Source organism: Chlorocebus sabaeus, chromosome 16 (genome assembly GCF_047675955.1).
Source record: "Chlorocebus sabaeus isolate Y175 chromosome 16, mChlSab1.0.hap1, whole genome shotgun sequence".
Lineage (NCBI taxonomy): Eukaryota > Metazoa > Chordata > Mammalia > Primates > Cercopithecidae > Chlorocebus > Chlorocebus sabaeus.
Window position 1 is genome coordinate 79,542,204 of NC_132919.1, and position 18,221 is coordinate 79,560,424.

Genomic DNA, 18,221 nt, shown 5'->3' on the forward strand with positions numbered 1-18,221 from the left:
CAGGCTTTTGTTTTTCTCAGTGGGGAGGAATTCACGGTGGGGAGTTGGAAACACAGGTGAGCCCCCGTTATGCAGCAGGTGCCGCCAGCAGTTCACATGCTCTGGGGCTGTACGTGGCGGCATACACCTATCTCCCAGGCTGCTGTGCACATCAGGCCTGTGTGGGAGCCTGCTGCATATGCACGCCCACTTATGCACGGGTCCAGCTGTGTCTCCTGGGGGGCAAGGCTCAGAAAGACACTGGTGGCAGAGTCCGACATGGACTTACAAGTATGGCCTCCCCGGCCACAGGCAAGCGGGCGTGAGCGGAGTGCAGCACCCCTCCCCCCATGCTTTGGCGACATCAGGCGTCGGCACTGAGGGAGGACAGCAGGCAGTGGAGACAGGGGCACCTCCTCTTAGTGGGCGGCTTTAGATGAAAGCCCAGACCTTGGGACCCTCACGCTCAGGCTTCTGAGTGAAGGTGGCCATGAGCCGCATTCCAGAGCCAGCGCTGCTTGTCCCTCCTGTGTGGTCCCTGGGCCGTATCGGCGGCTTCATGTCCTGCCATCAGCCCCAAGACTGGAGGTGGGGGGAGCCCCCAGGCCACGCACCACAGGCCATGCTCCTTGCGAGTGCCTCCAGCTGTCAGGTGTCTCCTCCCAGTAGTTGGGGGGCACAGGGGGGCCTGGGCTGAGGGCTGTGGCCTGGGCCTGGGACGCTGTTCTGGGTAGGGGGTGGGTGAGGGCCCCACACCTTTGCCTTCTGAGTCTCCTGCCCCGGGGCCTCCGTGGCACTGGCTGAGGTGCCCTGGGGTACCTGATGGTTTCCTTCCTCTCCTCCCAGGGAGTGCCTGCAGCACGCCAGCGGGGCCACCCCAGTCTGCGTGTACACGAGGGACGAGGTAGGCGGCCCACTCTTGCCCACCCAGTCCTCACTCACTCTCAGCCCACTTCCCAGCTGGAAAATCCACTCTCCCGCAGCCGTCTCGGGGCAGTGGCGGGAGACTCGGGCTCTTGAAAGCACGACGTGTTTCATGGAAAAAGAGGGAGTGGCCGGCCCTCGGAGCCCGGGCTGCCCCGAAACCTCCCTCGGCGCCCTGTTTGTTTTTTCAGCTTCTCTCAAAGCCCAAGAGTTACAAAAGTGGTTTCATTTAATAAATATTTGCTTAGCTCGGTGTTTTGATCATTTTCAAAACCGAGTGTGGCGTGGCGCAAGCAAAGCCCGCCGTGGCGGGACCCTCCTAGCGCTCGTCCCTGGCCTCACAGGGGCCTTTTGTTTCCACCCTGGCTGAGTGCCCTTTGCTGCGGTGGGGGGCACTGTCCCGGCGGAGCCCTGGGGGCCCTGGTGTGGACGGGACACTCCCCCCATTTATCCCTAGTTGGAAGCTCCCCGGCCAGGGCTGTGAGGGGGGCTCAGGTCTATGTCCTCCCTCGAGGGGACAGCCACGGGGCTCAGGACCCAGGCCCAGCACTGGCCTGAGGCTGGGGTCCCCGGGGACCCTTACACCCTTTGGCTTTTGTGCTGGGCCCTTGACTCTGCCCTTGCTGGAGGCAGCTTCTCCACCCCTTCCTCACAGGTCAGAGCTAGCATGTGGGACGTGGCCAGCCAGGCCCGAGCCCTGCCCACCCCGAGCCGAGCCCCAGGAATGCCCTGAGAGCAGGAGAGTCGGAGGAGGGTGGGGCAGTGTCCCGAGGCAGCCGGGCCGCTGTGACCCATGGGGGAGGCGGCTGTGGGGTGGGTCTCGCCCTGGCCAGACACCAGAGCCTGTGAAGCCGTGTGTTGTGATTTTGGGGCCCACTCAGCTCAGAGGCTTTTGAAGAGTGGGTGCTGCTGGCCTGACCTCCACCCACCAGATGGGGGAGGGCTCCCAGCAGGGACTGGGCCCGCGGAGGGCTGGCAAGCATCATGGAGCTGGGGTGACCCTGGCCCAGAGGCCCGGCCGGCTCAGTCACAGATGTGCATGTCTTGCCCAGGCCTCCTCCCCGCCCCCGTGGGTGACAGCACGTTCCTGCCTCTCTGGCTCCAGGCAGGGGGTCCTGGCTCCAGGGCCGCCTCCTTGCAGCCCAGCTCTGCCAGTCCAGGCCTCAGTGAGTTTGGGTCCCAGCTGTGGAGACCAGGCTGGGGGAGACTCGCTCAGGCATGAGCAGCAGGTCCTGCCCCGGCTGCAGACCAGACTCAAGCTGGGCCTTGCGGAGGGTGTGGACCGGCAGGGGCAGATGTGGGAGTGGGTAGGATGGAGGCCGGAGAGGGTATGTGGCCTGTGGTCCTGGTGATGCCAGTGCCCAGAGGTGATGTGGTGCCTGGAGCCAGAGCCTGGAGGGTTTCCCTGGGCTCTGGGGTCCCAGTGCGAGGCCCACCTGTCCTGGCTGCTTCTCCCACAGGTGATGGGTGAAGCCGCCCTGCGGGGCACGACGCTGCAGTCGCTGGGCCTGACCGGGGGCAGCGCCACCATCAGGTAAAGGCGGTGCCCCTGGGGCTGAGGAGTCTATTTAGCTACAAAAAGTGGTCTCGGCCGGGCGCAGTGGCTCACGCCTATAATCCCAGCACTTTGGGAGGCTGAAATGGGAGGATCACGAGGTCAGGAGATCAAGACCATCCTGGTTAACACGGAGAAAGCCCGTCTCTACTAAAAAACACAAAAAACTAGCCGGGCGAGGTGGCGGGTGCCTGTAGTCCCAGCTACTCGGGAGGCTGAGGCAGGAGAATGGCGTAAACCCGGGAGGCAGAACTTGCAGTGAGCTGAGATCCGGCCACTGCACTCCAGCCTGGGCGACAGAGCGAGACTCCGTCTGAAAAAAAAAAAAGGCTGGGCGCGGTGGCTCAAGCCTGTAATCCCAGCACTTTGGGAGGCCGAGACGGGCGGATCACGAGGTCAGGAGATCGAGACCATCCTGGCTAACACGGAGACACCCCATCTCTACTAAAAATACAAAAAACTAGCCAGGCGAGGTGGCGGGCGCCTGTAGTCCCAGCTACTCGGGAGGCTGAGGCAGGAGAATGGCGTGAACCGGGGAGGCGGAGCTTACAGTGAGCTGAAATCCAGCCACTGCACTCCAGCCTGGGCGGCAGAGCGAGACTCCGTCTCAAAAAAAAAAAAAAAAAAAAAAAAGTGATCTCAAAGGAAAGGAGAAAGGACACGTGGCAAGTGGGGGGAAGGTGTACCCAGGCCCTCGTCGTGGAGGGCACCTGGCGGCCTTTGTGGGTGTGGGGGCCGGGCTGCGCTGGCCTCATCTCTGTGTCCCCCAGAGGGGAGGTGGATCTTGGGAGGGTGCTTGGGGTGGGAGAGGGTGAGCTGGGAGCGGGAGAGGGTGAGCCAGGGACGGGAGAGGGTGAGCCAGGCCAGGCGGCAGGCAGGGCTGCCACAAGGTGCTTCCCTTGTCCTCTGGCCCCACTCAGGTTTGTCATGAAGTGCTGCGACCCTGTGGACAAGACCCCAGGAAGCCTGGGCTCGTCAGTGTCGTCGGTGTCGGCTGGCCAGGCAGCTGCCAGCACTTCGCTTCCCTTGGAGTCTGGAGAGCTCAGCCGCGGCGACTTGAGCCGTTGGGAGGACGCGGACACCTCAGGGCCCTGCTTCAAGGACACTCAGGAGAAGCAGAGCACGAGGGCGCCCGCACCTGCCCCCTTTGTTCCTTTCTCAGGCGGGGGACAGAGACTGGGGGGTCCTCCTGGGCCCACGAGGCCTCTGACATCATCTTCAGTCACGTTGCCAAAGACCCTCTCCAGCCCCGGAGGCCCCTCCAAGCCAAAGAAGTCCAAGTCGGGCCAGGATCCCCGGCAGGAGCAGGAGCAGGAGCAGGAGCAGGAGCCGGAGCCGGTAAAAGGGGCCCTGGGCCTTGGGACTTGGGGGCGTCCTTTCTCCTGACATGGCAGCCCTGCGTGGCTTTAGCTGGTCAGCCTGGTGACGTGGCAGTGATGCAGGGCAGAGGAACCTGACAGTGGGGCTCCGGCCAGGAGGGTTCTGGCTTTGCCCAGGAAGGGATTCAGGGGCAGGCAGGTGGTAGAGAAAGTAGCTTTACTGAGACGGTGGCTGTGTCTGGTCCTGCATGAGGCCGTGTCTGCTCCAGGACGAGGCCGTGTCCGCTCCTGGATGAGGCCATGTCTGCTCCCGGATGAGGCCGTGTCCGCTCTGGGATGAGGCCATGTCCACTCCCGGATGAGGCCGTGCCGCTCTGGGATGAGGCTTGTGTGGGCTCCGGGATGAGGCCTTGTCCGTTCCTGGATGAGACCATATCTGTTCCGGGATGAGGCCGTGTCTGTTCCGGGATGAGGCCATGTCCGCTCCAGGATGAGGCCGTGTTGGCTCCATGACGAGGCGGGAACCATGTCGGCTCCGTGTTGGCTCCGTGATAGGGCACAGAGCAGGGCTGCCCTGGGGTGGTGCGTGGAGGGCAGCAGCTCAGGGCATGGCCGCGGTCACATTTACATCCACTCTTAACTACGTGCACGTTCAGGGGTGGGGGATTCAGAAATCTCCAGAAAAGGGGTGGTAACCTCCGGGTTATGGCCGGGGAAAGGGTGAGTTGTGGGGCCGTTGGTGGACGCATCAGCCAGTCTTCAGCCTGGTTTGGAATCAAGCTCCTCCTCCTACCTGAGCAGGGTCTGGGCTTGTTCTGAGCTTCTCAGGGAGGTGATTTTTTTTTTTTTTTTTTTTTGAGACAGAGTCTAACTCTGTCACCAGGTGGGGGTGCAATGGCGCAATCTCGGCTCACAGCAACCCAACTTCCACCTTCCAAGTTCAAGTGATTCTCCTGCCTCAGCCTCCTGAGTAGCTGGGACTACAGGTGCACACCACCATGCCCAGCTAATTTTTTTGTGTTTTTAGTACAGACAGGGTTTCACCGTGTTGGCCAGGATGGTCTCAATCTCTTGACCTCACGATCTGCCCACCTTGGCCTCCCAAACTGCTGAGATTACAGGCGTGAGCCACCGCCTCCAGCCCTTTTTTCTGGTTTTAAACCCCCATTACTGAGGCACCCACTTTTTTTTTTTTTGAGATGGAGTTTCGCTCTTGTTGCCCAGGCTGGAGTGTAGTGGCACACTTTCAGCTCATTGCAACCTCTACCTCCCGGATCCAAGTGATTCTCCTTCCTCAGCCTCCCGAGTAGCTGGGACTACAGGTGTGCACCACCATGCTTGGCTAATTTTTGTATTTTTACTAGAGACATGGTTTCACCATGTTGACCAGGCTGGTCTCAAACTCCTGACCTTAGGTGATCCACCCACCTCAGCCTCCTAAAGTGTTGGGATTACAGGTATGAGCCACCACGCCTTGCCTTTTTTTCGTTTTTTCGAAACAGAGTCTTGCTCTGTCACCCAGGCTGGAGTGCAGTGGTGCGATCTTGGCTCATTGCAACCTCCCCCTCCTGAGTTCAAGTGATTCTCTTGCCTCAGCCTCCCGAGTAGCTGGGATTACAGGCACCTGTCACCATGCATGGCTAATTTTTGTATTTTTAGTAGTGATGGGGTTTCACCATGTCAGCCAGTCTGGTCTCGAACTCCTGACCTCGGTGATCTGCCTGCCTCGGCCCCCCACAGTGCTGTGATCACAGGCTTGAGCCACCGCGCCCGGCTGGCCCCACGTTTGGATCACGCTGATCGTGCGGAGCCTTGTGTGCCTCAGGGTTCTGCCCGTCACCAGTGTCCGCCTCCCCCTTCCCTGTGCTGCCCACTGGCCGTCAGCCTCCAGCGCCGTCTCTGGTGCTTTGGGTCAAGCTGGGCTTGCAGGGCCCCTCTCTGGCCCACTGCAGCCACGTCAGAGCTCAGAGGGGGAGCACGTGGCATGGGTCACCCATCCATCAACTCCTGCCTGGAAGCTGACGTGGAATTTTCCCCCTGGAGCCCCGAGCCGTCCAGGTGCCTTCCCAGTGTCCCCGTGGGCTTCCTTGGAGGTGCGGCTTGGTGGGCGTCCTCACCGGGAGGTTCGTGTGGGCTCCGCCTTCCTGGGCCTCCACTGGGCGATGGCTCCTTCAGAAATACCACGAAACCCGTCCACCCCATGGGAGTGAAGGCATCACTGCGGATTCCCCAGGAAGTCCCTTGGGCTCTTGGAACATCCCAGGCTCCTCTCCGCCTTGGGCTTGTTCCCGGAGGTGCTGGGTCTTCCTCCCAAAACCCAGCCCCTGATTGCCTGCTCCTGCTCAGGACAGGGTAAGGCCAGTCCCTGTGGCCACGCATTGCTCCCGGTTAGCACTCAGGCTGGCAGCATGGATGCTAAGCATGTCTTCTGCTCCCTTGGTGTGTGGGGAAGGTTAGGGACCCCAACTGCACTCCCCCAACACGTCCACAAAGCCACCAGGTGATCCCCAAACCTTAGAGTGTCCTGAGAAGGGCCCAGAGCCAACCCTGATGCCCTCGAGGCCCCACGCAGGCTGGGAGAGTGGCCGCCCCGCACTTACAGAGCTGGATGCGAGGTCCAAGAACAGTTTGCGGGAGGACAGGCGTGGGAGTGATGGAACTGGAGGGAGGAGGAGCCACCAGTGACAGACACGGCCACACACGTGGGTGTTCTTTTTCCAAAACGCCTACAAGGGGGCTGGTTCGAGAGCGTGCCATTCAGTGGCACAAATTTTCTTAAATTTTTTGAGATGGTGGTCTTGCTCTGTGGCCCAGGCTGGAGTACAGTGGTGTGGTCTTGGTTCACTGTAGCCTTGACCTCCTGGTCTCAAGCCATCCTCTCCCCTCAGCCTCCCAAGTAGCTGGGACCACAGATGTACACCACCATGCCGGGCTAATTTATTTATTTTTTATTATTATTTTTTTGAGACAGAATCTCGCTCTGTCACCCAGGCTGGAGTGGGTGGGATCTCAGTTCATTGCAACCTCAGCCTCCTGGGTTCAAGTGATCCCCCCCACCTCAGCCTCCCGAGCAGCTGGGACCACAGGTGTGAGCCACCACACCTGGCATATATATATATATATATATATATATATTTATTTATGAAATGAGGAGTCTTGCTCTGTCACCCAGGCTGCAGTGCGGTGGTGTGATCTCAGCTCACTGCAATCTCCGCCTCCTGGGTTCCAGTGATTCTCCTGCCTCAGCCTCCCAGGTAGCTGGGATTACAGGCACTCACCATCACGCTGGCTAATTTTTGTGTTTTTAAAAGAGATGGGGTTTCACCATGTCGGCCGGGCTAGTCTCAAACTCCTGGCCTCAGGTGATCCACCCGCCTCGGCCTCCCAAAGCGCTGGGATTATGGGCATGAGCCATCGCGCCCAGCCTAATTTATTTTTATTTTTCATAAAGACAAGGTCTCCCTCTGTTGCCCAGGCTGGTCTCAAATTCCTGGGCTCAAGCAATCCTCTTATCTCAGCCACTCAAAATGCTGGGATTACAATTGTGAGCCACCTCACCGGCCTGAAAGTTACTTTTTTATAATATTATGGATAGTATCATGCTTCCTGTTACATTTTTGACTGACTGACTCCTTGTTAGTTCTAGTGGTGTCTTGGTTTCCGTTGGGGTCTCTGCAGACCTCTTTCCCTTTGTCCTCTCATCGTTTTTCTTCCTGTGTTGCAGCGACTGGGCCTCTGGTGCTTTTGGATAGTGGCGATCTTAGTGGCCATCCTTCCTTGTCTTGATTGTAACAGGAATTACTAGTAGTTTCTCTGCCAAGGATGATGTGTGCTATAAAAAGGCTTTATCAAGCTGAGAAAGTCACTATTCCTAACTTTCTGACATTTAAAACAATCTTAAGTGGGTGTTGAACCGTTCCAGTGTTTTCAGCGTCGATGGAGATGGCCGTGCGCTTTATTTTATTGGCTTGTGCCTGTGTGTTCGTAAATGAGACAGACTTTTTTCCTTGCTCTGTCTTCATCCAGTTTGGAAATCAAATTTCACCTGGCTCACAAGGGAACTGGGCAGTGGCCCCTCTTTTCTGGGTTCTGGAAATTCTCCGAAGGTTATGGTCACTGCTCACTGCAGACTCCACCCACCACTGGGGCACTGGGCCCTTGGCGGGGAGTGTGTGCAGGCAGGCGGCCAGGTGCTGACCTCCGAGCTTGCCTGTGTGGGGTTGTGGCCTGACCCTCTGTCTCATGCCTCCCCCACACCGTGGGGACCTCATGTCTGTGGGGTCCCTGGCCCTGTGGCTGACTTTTCCTTTGTCCCTGTCCTGACCCTGCGTCAGAGCCCTGCACCTGGGCTGCTGGAACCTGACTTCCTTAGCTTCCTCACCTGCAGAACTAGGGTGTTTGTGGCATTTATGGATTTTGTGCCAAAAGAGGCAGACTGGGGGACTGTCGTGCAGCTCTCGGTGAGGGGTGGGAGGAGGCTGTTTCGCAGCCCTTGTGTCCCCTGAGGGCCAGGCTGCCAGCTGCCAGCCATAGCACAGAGGCTGGGTCAGAGCTTCCTGAGCTCCTGCTGACCTAGCGGGCCTGGAAGGCCCCCATGCCTCCATCTCCTGTGGACATTTAAAATATTTGTGTCTGGGCCGGGCGCAGTGGCTCACAGCACTTTGGGAGACCAAGGTGGGCAGATCACCTGAGGTCAAGAGTTTGAGACCAGCCTGGACAACATGGCAAAACCCTGTCTCCACTAAAAATACAAAAATTAGCTGGGTGTGGTGGTGGGCGCCTGTAATCCCAGCTACTTGGTAGTCTGAGGCAGGAGAATCACTTGAACCCGGGAGGCAGAGGTTGCAGTGAGCTGAGATCACACTACTGCATTCCAGCCTGGGTGACAGAGTGAAACTCTGTCTCAAAAAAAAAAAAAAACAAGTGGCCAGGAGGGCTCTGTGCACGTAGCCCGGGCCTCGGCTATGCCCTGGGCACTTGTGCTCCGTGTCCCGGACCTCAGGTGAGGTCAGGAGTTTGCTTCGTCCTCCTCTGGCCATTTCTGAGTGAAGCGGCCTCAGGCCTCCCACTTGCCTCCTGGCCACACACCTGGGAGGGCAGAGGCCGGGCGTCTGCACCATGTTAGATGTAGGGGCTTCCGGCGTCAGGGTCCAGTCCCTTTGCTTTCTGTCCCCCTGGCTGTCCTGGGACTGTCCCTGTTGAGTGGACAAGGGAGTGGGGAGTGAGGGCGTTGGGTCCATTCTGGGACTATGATGGTGTTGGCACGCCGTCCTCCCTGTGAGAACTCTGCCGAACTCCGCACTGTGACACCTGAGTCCCCTTGAAGCGCTTGTGCCCCTCGACCCAGAGTCAGGCTGGAGACAGACTCGTGTGCTCTGGGTGAGCAGGGGTGACCCCCTCTAGGCCTGCTCTTGTGGGGACCCCTCGGTGTGAGGGACACTGGCTGTCACGTTCCCTCCTTCTAGAGGTGTGGGCCTCAGCCCCTTCTTCCCTTCGTGCCCAGGGCGGGTCTTGTCTGCGGAGCGTGGGGTGTGGAGCACGGGGCTCGCAGCCCAGAGCAGTGCCCGCCCGTGCTCGCCCGTCTGGAGGTGCTGTTGGGGTGGGGTCCCGGCTGGCAGGCGAGGTCCAGGGGAGGGAGCGTGTGCCTGGCCTGCGCAGCGTGCTGAGGGCCTTTGATCTGGGACTGAGGCAGCTGATTGACAGAGGGCGTCCTGCCTGCCCCGCGCCTCCCGTCGCTGCCAGCCGCACACGCAGAGGGCCCGAGGCCACATGCCGCTGCTGGGTCCTTTCAGTGCTGGGGGGGAGGGGAGAAGGGAACAAAACAGAACTTTTTTGGGGAACTTCAAAGGTACACTTTAGTAAGCAGAAAGAGCTTCCAAGTTTCCCATTAATGTTTTGCCTGTGTGTGGTTTTTGGATTTAAATAAAGAGTCAGAAGAAAGAGACAGGATAAAATACAGGCAGGTCCTCGGCCGAGGCCCGGGGTGGTTCACAGACCCGGGCGGTTCCTGCCTTTGATGTCAGGCATTAATTATTAGAAGGTAGTTTTACTGGCGATCAGAACCGGGCGCTGGGAGAGGCTGGGGCTGCCCGGCGCCCCCTGGCCCTGTCTTTGAAGTGACTCCACCGGCCGGGAGGCCGCCCTGCAGCCCTTTGCTGGGCCGGGACGCCAGTCCCAGCAGACACCCCCCACGACTCGGCCTCCCAGCAGCTGGCACAAGGGCCGCTCCTGATCAAAGGCTGGGTCTGCCCGCATGGACTGGTGGCTGCTGCCCTGCCTGCCCCTCCTGCCTCGGGGGTGAACCTTGCTCCTGGAGCCGGGGCCTGAGGTTTCCTCAGCACCCCTGCTCACCCCCGGCCCTCTGTGGCCAACGGCTGGTGTGGGACTCGTGGGGCAGAGAGGAGCCTGTCCCAGGGTTTTGGGGGTAAACCAGCAGGGAGGAGGCTGGGTCTGGAGCGGGTCGTGCACTGGGTGTGGTGAACACACCCTGCCTGGGACCCCCGTGTGCCTGGCAGGGCAGGTGCTGTTGTCCCTGGGCAGTAGGCATCCTCAGAGGGGCCAGGGGCTCCTGCCCGTGCTGCCCCTGCGGCCAGCCCAGCCCAGTCAGTGGCCAGGGTGGCCCGGGTCCCTGCTATGCCTCATGGGTGTCTAAGGACCACCATGGGCTCTGAGGCAGGGCCCAGGCTGTCCCTAGAGGCGCAGCCTGTGGCCTTGATTGGAATGGCCGTGAAGCGTGGCTGGCAGATGGGTCAGCAACGCTGCAGGTGGCTGGCTGGGTCCCGGCTGTTTAGAAGCCTGGTGACTGACAGGCGCTTGTGTTTCAGTGAGGAACCGGGGGAGTGGGGGCGGGTGCTCGCCACTGGGGCTGTGGGGAGAACCGGGAGTGTGGGGGCTCTGTGCTGGGTGAGTTGGCTGCTGCAAGGCACAGACCCCACTGGCCCCTCCTGGCCTGGACTCCCCTCCCTGCTGGACCCAAGATCCCCTGGTTGGGATTGTTCCAGGAACTCAGGTCAGGGGCCCTGTCAGCCCTTCCCTGGCTCCTCCAGGAGCAGCCTCCAGACTCCACCCCGTGGATGAGCCCCCTCGCCAAACCGCTTCTCCTGCCTCTCCATGGGTGTTGGTACACTTTATCCACGGTGACACACGCCTGCCACACCGTAACGTGCCCAGCTCCGGCCGAGCTCATGGTCAGCCCAGCCTCCCGGAATCCTGTTCTTGTTTTTCTTTTCTTTTTTTTTTTGAGACAGGGTCTTGCTTTGTTGCCCAGGCAGGAGTGCAGGGGCGCAATTACGGCTCACAGCAGTCTTGACCTTCCATCTCAGCCTCCCGAGTAGCTGGGACTGCAGGTGTGAGCCACTGCACCTGGCCTCTATTTTCATCTTTTAAAACATTTTTCTTTTTAAAATTAAAAAATGATTTTTTTCTCATGAGCACTTCATGCTTTATATTTTCATCTTTTCATATTTATTTTATTTTATTTATTTTTTTGAGATAGAGTCTCGTGCTGTCACCCAGGCTGGAGTACAATGGCACGATCTCAGCTCACTGCCACCTTTGCCTCCCAGTTCAAGTAATTCTCCTGCCTCAGCCTCCCAAGTAGCTGGGATTGATTACAGGTGCCCGCCCCCTGTAATTTTTGTGTTTTTTGTAGAGAAGGGGTTTTGCCATGTTGGTCAGGCTGGTCTCAATCTCCTGACCTCTGGTGACCCACCTGCATCAGCCTCCCAAAGTGCTGAGATTACAGGCGTGAGCCTCCATGCCCAGCCTTTTTTTTTTTTTGAGATGGAGTCTCGCTCTGTCGCCCAGGCTGGAGTGCAGTGGCGCAATCTCAGCTCACTGCAAGCTCCGCCTCCTGGGTTCCCGCCATTCTCCTGCCTCAGCCTCCCGAGTAACTGGGATTACCGGCGCCCACCACCGCGCCTGGCTAATCTTTTTGTATTTTTAGTAGGGACGGGGTTTCATCATGTTAACCAGGATGGTCTCAATCTCCTGACCTCGTCATCCGCCCGCCTCAGCCTCCCAAAGTGCTGGGATTACAGGCGTGAGCCATCGCACCCGGCCTTATTTTTATTTTTCATTTTTGAGACAGAGTCACACTCTGTCTCCCAGGCTGGAGTGCAATGGCATGATCTCCGCTCACTGCAATCTCCACTTCTGGGTTCAAGTGATTCTGCTACCTCAGCCTCCCGAGTAGCTGGGATAAGAGGTGTGTACCACCATGCCCGGCTAATTTTTGTATTTTTAGTGGAGTTGGGGTTTTACCATGTTTGTCAGGCTGATCTCAAACTCCTGACCTCAGATGATCCGCCTGCTTCGGCCTCCCAAATTGCTAGGATTACAGGTGTGAGCCACCACGCCCAGCCTGTTTTCATCTTTTTAAAAGAACTTTTTTTTTTTGGGGGGCACAGTCTGTCTGTGTCGCCCAGGCTGGAGTGTGGTGGTGTGATCTCTGCTCACTATAACCTCCACCTCCCGGATTCAAGGGAGTCTTGTGTCTCAGCCTCCTGAATAGCTGGGATTACAGGTGCCTACCACCACACCTGGCTAATTTTTGTATTTTTAGTAGAGATGGAGTTTTCGTCATGTTGACCAGGCTGCTCTTGAACTCCTGACCTTAAGTGATCTGCCCGCCTTGGCCTCCCAAAGTGCTGGGATTACAGGTTTGAGCCACCGCACCCTAACATGAGGCCTAATAGAACTTTTCTTGGCCGGGTACAGCGGCTCCCACCTGTAATCCCAGCACTTTGGGAGGCCGAGCTGGGAGGATCACTTGAGCCTAGGGGTTTGAGACCAGCCTGGACAACATAATGAAACCCCATCTCTACAAAGAAAATTTAAAACTTAGCAGGGCGTGGTGGTGTGTGCCTGTAGCCCCAGCTACTTGGGAGGCTGAGACGGGAGGATTGCCTGACCTGAGAGATCGAGGCTGCAGTGAGCTGAGATTGCACCACTGCACTCCAGCCTGGGCAAGACATTGTCTCAAAACTGAAACATCCCTGCTTTGGGCCTTCCTTGTTGGCCTCTCCCCAGCCGTGTGGCTTCTTGCTGGCAGGCTCAGACCGTGGGCATCAGTGCAGATGTTGTGCTGAGCCTGGGTGAGGCGCTGTCTCCTCTGGGTGGGATTCGAGGCCCGAGGCCTCTGCTTGGTGCAGGCGGGATGTGTGCTGAGGGTGTTCCCCATGCTTTGGATGTAAAATTTGGGCATGGAGTTTGTGGTGTCGTCAGAGGCAGTCCCACTGGCGTCCTGTGTGAGCGCCTGTCCACGTCGGTCGCAGCGGTGTCTCCAGGGAGCCTGCGTCCGTGCCCAGGCTTGCCTCTCGCCCTGGCACGGCCTCTCCTGCTGTGCACGTCCCGGGCCTTTGATGGCGTCCACGTGCTCCGCCGCCTGCCTCGGAGGGTGGCCGGGGCGCTGAGTAACTCGGGAGGTTTGGCCCGTGTCTGGCGTAGTGATTCATTTAAGCTCAGAGCCTCCAGGGGAAACTCCACACTCCTCTCACCGGAGCCCTGGTGGGGCAGGCCAGGCCGAGACCGGAGAGGGAGGGAGGCCGGGAGGGAAAAACACAAACCCTCAGAGACGCTGGAAACTCTGAGGTTGGGGCCACCTCTGAATGGGTTCACATTTTTCCTCTGTGTGTCATCACATCCTGGAAAATTACTGTCAAGAAAAGGAGACCTCTGGTTAGTGTCCCAGCCCGTGTGCGTGCCCCTGGCGCCCTTGCCCCACAGCCCCCAGCCTCCCTCCCCTTGGTTTCCCAGCTCAGTGGCCCAGGGCTGCCCCAGCACTGTCTGTCGTCGGGCTGTGCGCCCAGAGGGCTGCCCCCGGCATCCCCGACAGCGTCCCTGTCCTCAGTCCTGCCTGTCCTTTCTGGCCTTTCTCCGGCCCCCTTCCAGTTTCAGGGCATCTGGATAAATGGTTAGCATCGTTGTGGCCCAGTCTGTGCAGCCCTCCTGGAGGCTGTGACCTGGGGGTCCGCTGGTGACCTGGGTTTGCAGGAGACAGGAAGGGGCCAAAGGGGCAGAAGCTTGCAGGGGCTTCACCTGCAGGAGGAGTTGGGTCTTTCACAGCTGCCCGGCCACCCTCGGAGCCTGAGAGGCCAGCACCCCTTCCCCTCATGGTGCCGGCTGGACCCTCCACGCTCCGTGCCTCCTCCTTGTGTGTCATGTGGCCATAATCACCCCAACCTTGTAGCGTATTTTGAGCTTCCGAGGAGCTCAGCACACACAGCCCCTGTGAGAGCACTGGCGCTGGCTGCTGGACCCTGCCGTGTCTCTGGCATCGTCCCCGTCCTCTGAGACCTCTCTGGCTCTGCCTAGCAAGAGGGGCAGCGCCGGGAAGAAGGGGGTGTGGGGCCTTCGGGAGCTGGGCCCGGATGCCGAGGCGGAAACCAGGCCGGGCTCAGCATGCCAAGCTCCTGGTGGAGGCACTGGCGTCTCTGCATGTCAGCAGCGCAGAGAAGGTTCCAGGTTCCGTCTCCTGAACCTGTCTGGAAGAGCCCAGCTGCTCCCACGGACCTGCGACCTGCCGCCTGGGGCCGGGGGTCTGGGCCTCTTTGCATCGGCTCAGGGGAGGCCGTCTGCGGCTGGGTGAGGGTCAGCGGCCATTTGGATGCCCCAGCAGCCGCGGGGCTCTCGCCTCTGCCAGAGCAGGCAGCGTGCGAACTGGCAAGGGCTTTGGCAGGCAGGAGGCCTGAGGGTGCCGAGTGCTCCGGAAATATTGCTGGTTCTTCAGGGGCAGGCCTGGCCAGCTGGGCAGAGCAGAACACGGCCTCTGCTCAGAGGTGGGGTGGGGGCGCCGGGATGGCGGAAACATGAGGCCGCATGAAGTGGGTATCAGCTGGACCCTGGGGTTTGGGCTTGGAGGCCTGCAGGGCAGTGGTCCCCCGGCTCTTGCTGCCCAGTGGTTCAGTTCGTCCCGCTGCCGCGCCTTGTGCCCTGTGGGTCGGCAGGTCTTGTGAGAGGCCTCATCTGAGACAGGAAGCCCCACGCAGGCTTCTGGAAGGCTCTGTCCTGGCTCTCGGCCACCCTATTGGCTGAGACCGACCCCAGCGGCTTCCTGAGGCTTGGCAAGGCCCCCAGGGTCATCTGCTGGTCACACACCTGGGGGACCCCACCAAGGCTGAGACCCAGGTTGGGGCCCCCCGCACTCTGCTGAGGTTTGGGCCTCATTCCCCGCTGGCCCGCCCTCCCCTCCGGAGCTTTCCAGGTGAGGACGTTCGTAGGGACAGTGGTACGACATCCAGTTGTCTCCTCCCTGAAACCTTCAACCTGAACCTCACTCAGCACAGGGAATTGGGGGCCAGACCATGGTGGATGGAGGTGTCGTGCTGACACAGCCCCTGCTGGGACGTGGGGAGTGACTGAGGCACAGCTCCAGCTCCAGCATGATGGTGCGTGTGGGAAAACTGCCCGGGTACTTGGGGACAGCAGGGACATTTCCAGCATGGATGTGTGAGTGCCACCTCCCCCATGTGGTGGGCATTGGGGTGTGACGCTGGCAGCTGGGACCAGGGTCCTCTTCTCAGCAGATGCTGCTGTGTTCCTGGGGGGCAGTCTGTGGTTTTCTTTTGTGTGCATGTGTGTGCTTGGGTGTGTGTGTTCTTGCGTGTGCATGTGTGCTTGGGTGTATGTGTCTGCGTGTCTTTGTGTGTGCACGTGTGTGCTTGGGTGTGGGTGCTCACACATGTCTGTGTGTGTGTGTGTGTGCGTGTCCTTACGTGTGCACGTCTGTGGGTGTGTGTGCACACATGTCTGCGTGTGTGTGCGTGTCCTTGTGTGTGCACGTGTGCTTGGGTGCATGCAGGTGTGTGTATGTACATGTCTGCGTGTGCACGTGTGCTTGGGTGCATGCAGGTGTGTGTATGTACATGTCTGCGTGTGCACGTGTGCTTGGGTGCATGCAGGTGTGTGTATGTACATGTCTGCGTGTGCACGTGTGCTTGGGTGCATGCAGGTGTGTGTATGTACATGTCTGCGTGTGCACGTGTGCTTGGGTGCATGCAGGTGTGTGTATGTACATGTCTGCGTGTGCACGTGTGCTTGGGTGCATGCAGGTGTGTGTATGTACATGTCTGCGTGTGCACGTGTGCTTGGGTGCATGCAGGTGTGTGTATGTACATGTCTGCGTGTGCACGTGTGCTTGGGTGCATGCAGGTGTGTGTATGTACATGTCTGCGTGTGCACGTGTGCTTGGGTGCATGCAGGTGTGTGTATGTACATGTCTGCGTGTGCACGTGTGCTTGGGTGCATGCAGGTGTGTGTATGTACATGTCTGCGTGTGCACGTGTGCTTGGGTGCATGCAGGTGTGTGTATGTACATGTCTGCGTGTGCACGTGTGCTTGGGTGCATGCAGGTGTGTGTATGTACATGTCTGCGTGTGCACGTGTGCTTGGGTGCATGCAGGTGTGTGTATGTACATGTCTGCGTGTGCACGTGTGCTTGGGTGCATGCAGGTGTGTGTATGTACACGTCTGCGTGTGCACGTGTGCTTGGGTGCATGCAGGTGTGTGTATGTACACGTCTGCGTGTGCACGTGTGCTTGGGTGCATGCAGGTGTGTGTATGTACACGTCTGCGTGTGCACGTGTGCTTGGGTGCATGCAGGTGTGTGTATGTACACGTCTGTGTGTGCACGTGTGCTTGGGTGCATGCAGGTGTGTGTATGTACACGTCTGTGTGTGCACGTGTGCTTGGGTGCATGCAGGTGTGTGTATGTACATGTCTGCGTGTGCACGTGTGTGCGTGCGCGTTTGCCGCAGAGCGGAAGGAAGGAAAATGCAGCCGGACGATCATATCTGCGTGAGGGGTGTTCACTTTGTGTCTGGCAATCTTTCTGTGGAATGAAATATTTCAAAATAAGAAATTGAGGGGAAAGAGAAAGGAGGGTGCTTGTCTCTCTCCTCGCCTCCTGCTCTTCCTCCCTGTGTTGGAGGCTCCAGGACGCCTCACGCCGGGTTGACGTCATTTTTGGCCTGCAGAGGCAGCCCCTTTCTTTTCTCTGGGCGCCAGCAAGGAGGCTGGGCTCCGGCTGATGGAGCCCCCGCAGGAACCAGGGCTTGACTCCCCTGCAGGGCTGTCGCTGTCGCTTTTTTCCCTGACGATGTCTCATCCACCAACCTCTGTCCTCCGTCCAAAGACATCTCAGTGAATCCACCTGGCGCGGGGAGCAGCGCTGATGCCGAAGATGCGGGCCAGGCTGCCGGGCAGAGCTCGCCAGTCAGCAGGGCCGGGTATGGCCAGGACAGCCCTGAGACCCCACGCCCCGCCACTGCGGCTCCCGCTCCCTGGCGCCTCTTCTCTGTGGATGGAGAGCCTCTCTCCGGGGGAAGGCTCGGGGCTAAGCTGATGGGTGTTTGAAGTTTCTCCACACACAGGGTCCCCTGGCATCTCCCTCTGTCTTTGGCGGCCAAGTGCCATTTCCCAGCAGCCCTGCTGCAGACGCCGTCTGTTCTCTGGGGAGTTAGGTGGCCTGGGCCCTTGTGGTAGCCGCTCATCCAGCCTGACCCCAGGCTGCAGTGAGGCTGCTTCCGATTGGGGCTTCTCTGCCCAGGTGAAGGGTGGGCGTGGGAGGTTTCCGTAGAGGCCGCTCTCCCCTGCTGCCCGAGCCCCGTGTGGGGCCCTGCGTCCGTCTGACAGACGGAAGCTTCCAGAGCCGGGCCCTTGGGATGATGAGTAGGAAACTAGGGAGGATCCACAGGAATTAGAGATTTCATCAGTTTTGTTTTCCAAGTGAAATTCAACAGCCCCCTAGCCACTTGACGCTGATGGCCCTGTCCCCTATGGCCCCCATCCTGGAGGCACCCTGGTGTGGGCTGTGGGCCTGGGGATCCTTGGCGCTGTCCAGTATGCAGACATGCCAGCAGCCCACGTTTCCCCCGGTGACTCCCAGGCTGTGCCCTGGATGTGGCCGTCTGAGCACATCGTGTCCTGGGGACAGGGCCCCGTCTGGTGGTCAGGCTCGGTGTGTCCCCATCGGGGTGCTCTGCCCGCTCGGGGAGACAGCGCGGCTTCCGGGGGGCTCCTCCAGGGAGGCTCTGGACCAGGCTGCAGAGGATGCCGACCTGCCACAGGCTGGCCTGGCCGCTCATGGACATGGTGGCTCCTGGCCCAGGGTGCACCGCATCCTGCCCTCCTCTCCCCTGGGAACCCAGGCGTGCTCGCGGCCCTTTGGAATGCAGGCACTGGGGCTGTGGGGGGCCGCCTGGCGCCTGGCATCTTGTTATAAAAAGCTCTGGCACAGGCTGCTGTCAGTGGCTGCAGGATGGTTGTGGCTTTGGAAGGGCAACCCCCAGGGACCTTGGTCAGCCACCTGTGGCCCCACTGCTGGGCCATGGTCAGCCCTTGCTGGCTGCCCTGCCACGACACTGCCAAAGCCAGTGGGGCTTCTGCCAGACTCCCGTGACAAGTCATGACAGAGCCACGTGCTGGGTGGCTGCAGGGCCCTGTCG

The 18,221-nt window shown here is 59.5% G+C and overlaps 1 protein-coding gene across 5 annotated transcripts in view; it reads left to right on the forward strand.

The window, feature by feature from the left end:
- ASPSCR1 (ASPSCR1 tether for SLC2A4, UBX domain containing) overlaps positions 1-18,221 on the forward strand; it is a 45,161-nt gene that overhangs the window by 17,599 nt on the left and 9,341 nt on the right. For 3 of the 5 annotated variants that reach the window (XM_037993446.2, XM_037993447.2, XM_037993450.2), the window contains 3 exons: positions 826-883; positions 2,364-2,437; positions 3,379-3,796. In XM_037993446.2, the coding sequence (XP_037849374.2) occupies positions 826-883; positions 2,364-2,437; positions 3,379-3,796 (550 nt within the window). The remainder of the gene's footprint in view (positions 1-825; positions 884-2,363; positions 2,438-3,378; positions 3,797-18,221) is intronic. The other 2 variants (XM_037993448.2, XM_073005499.1) reach the window with 1 other exon arrangement.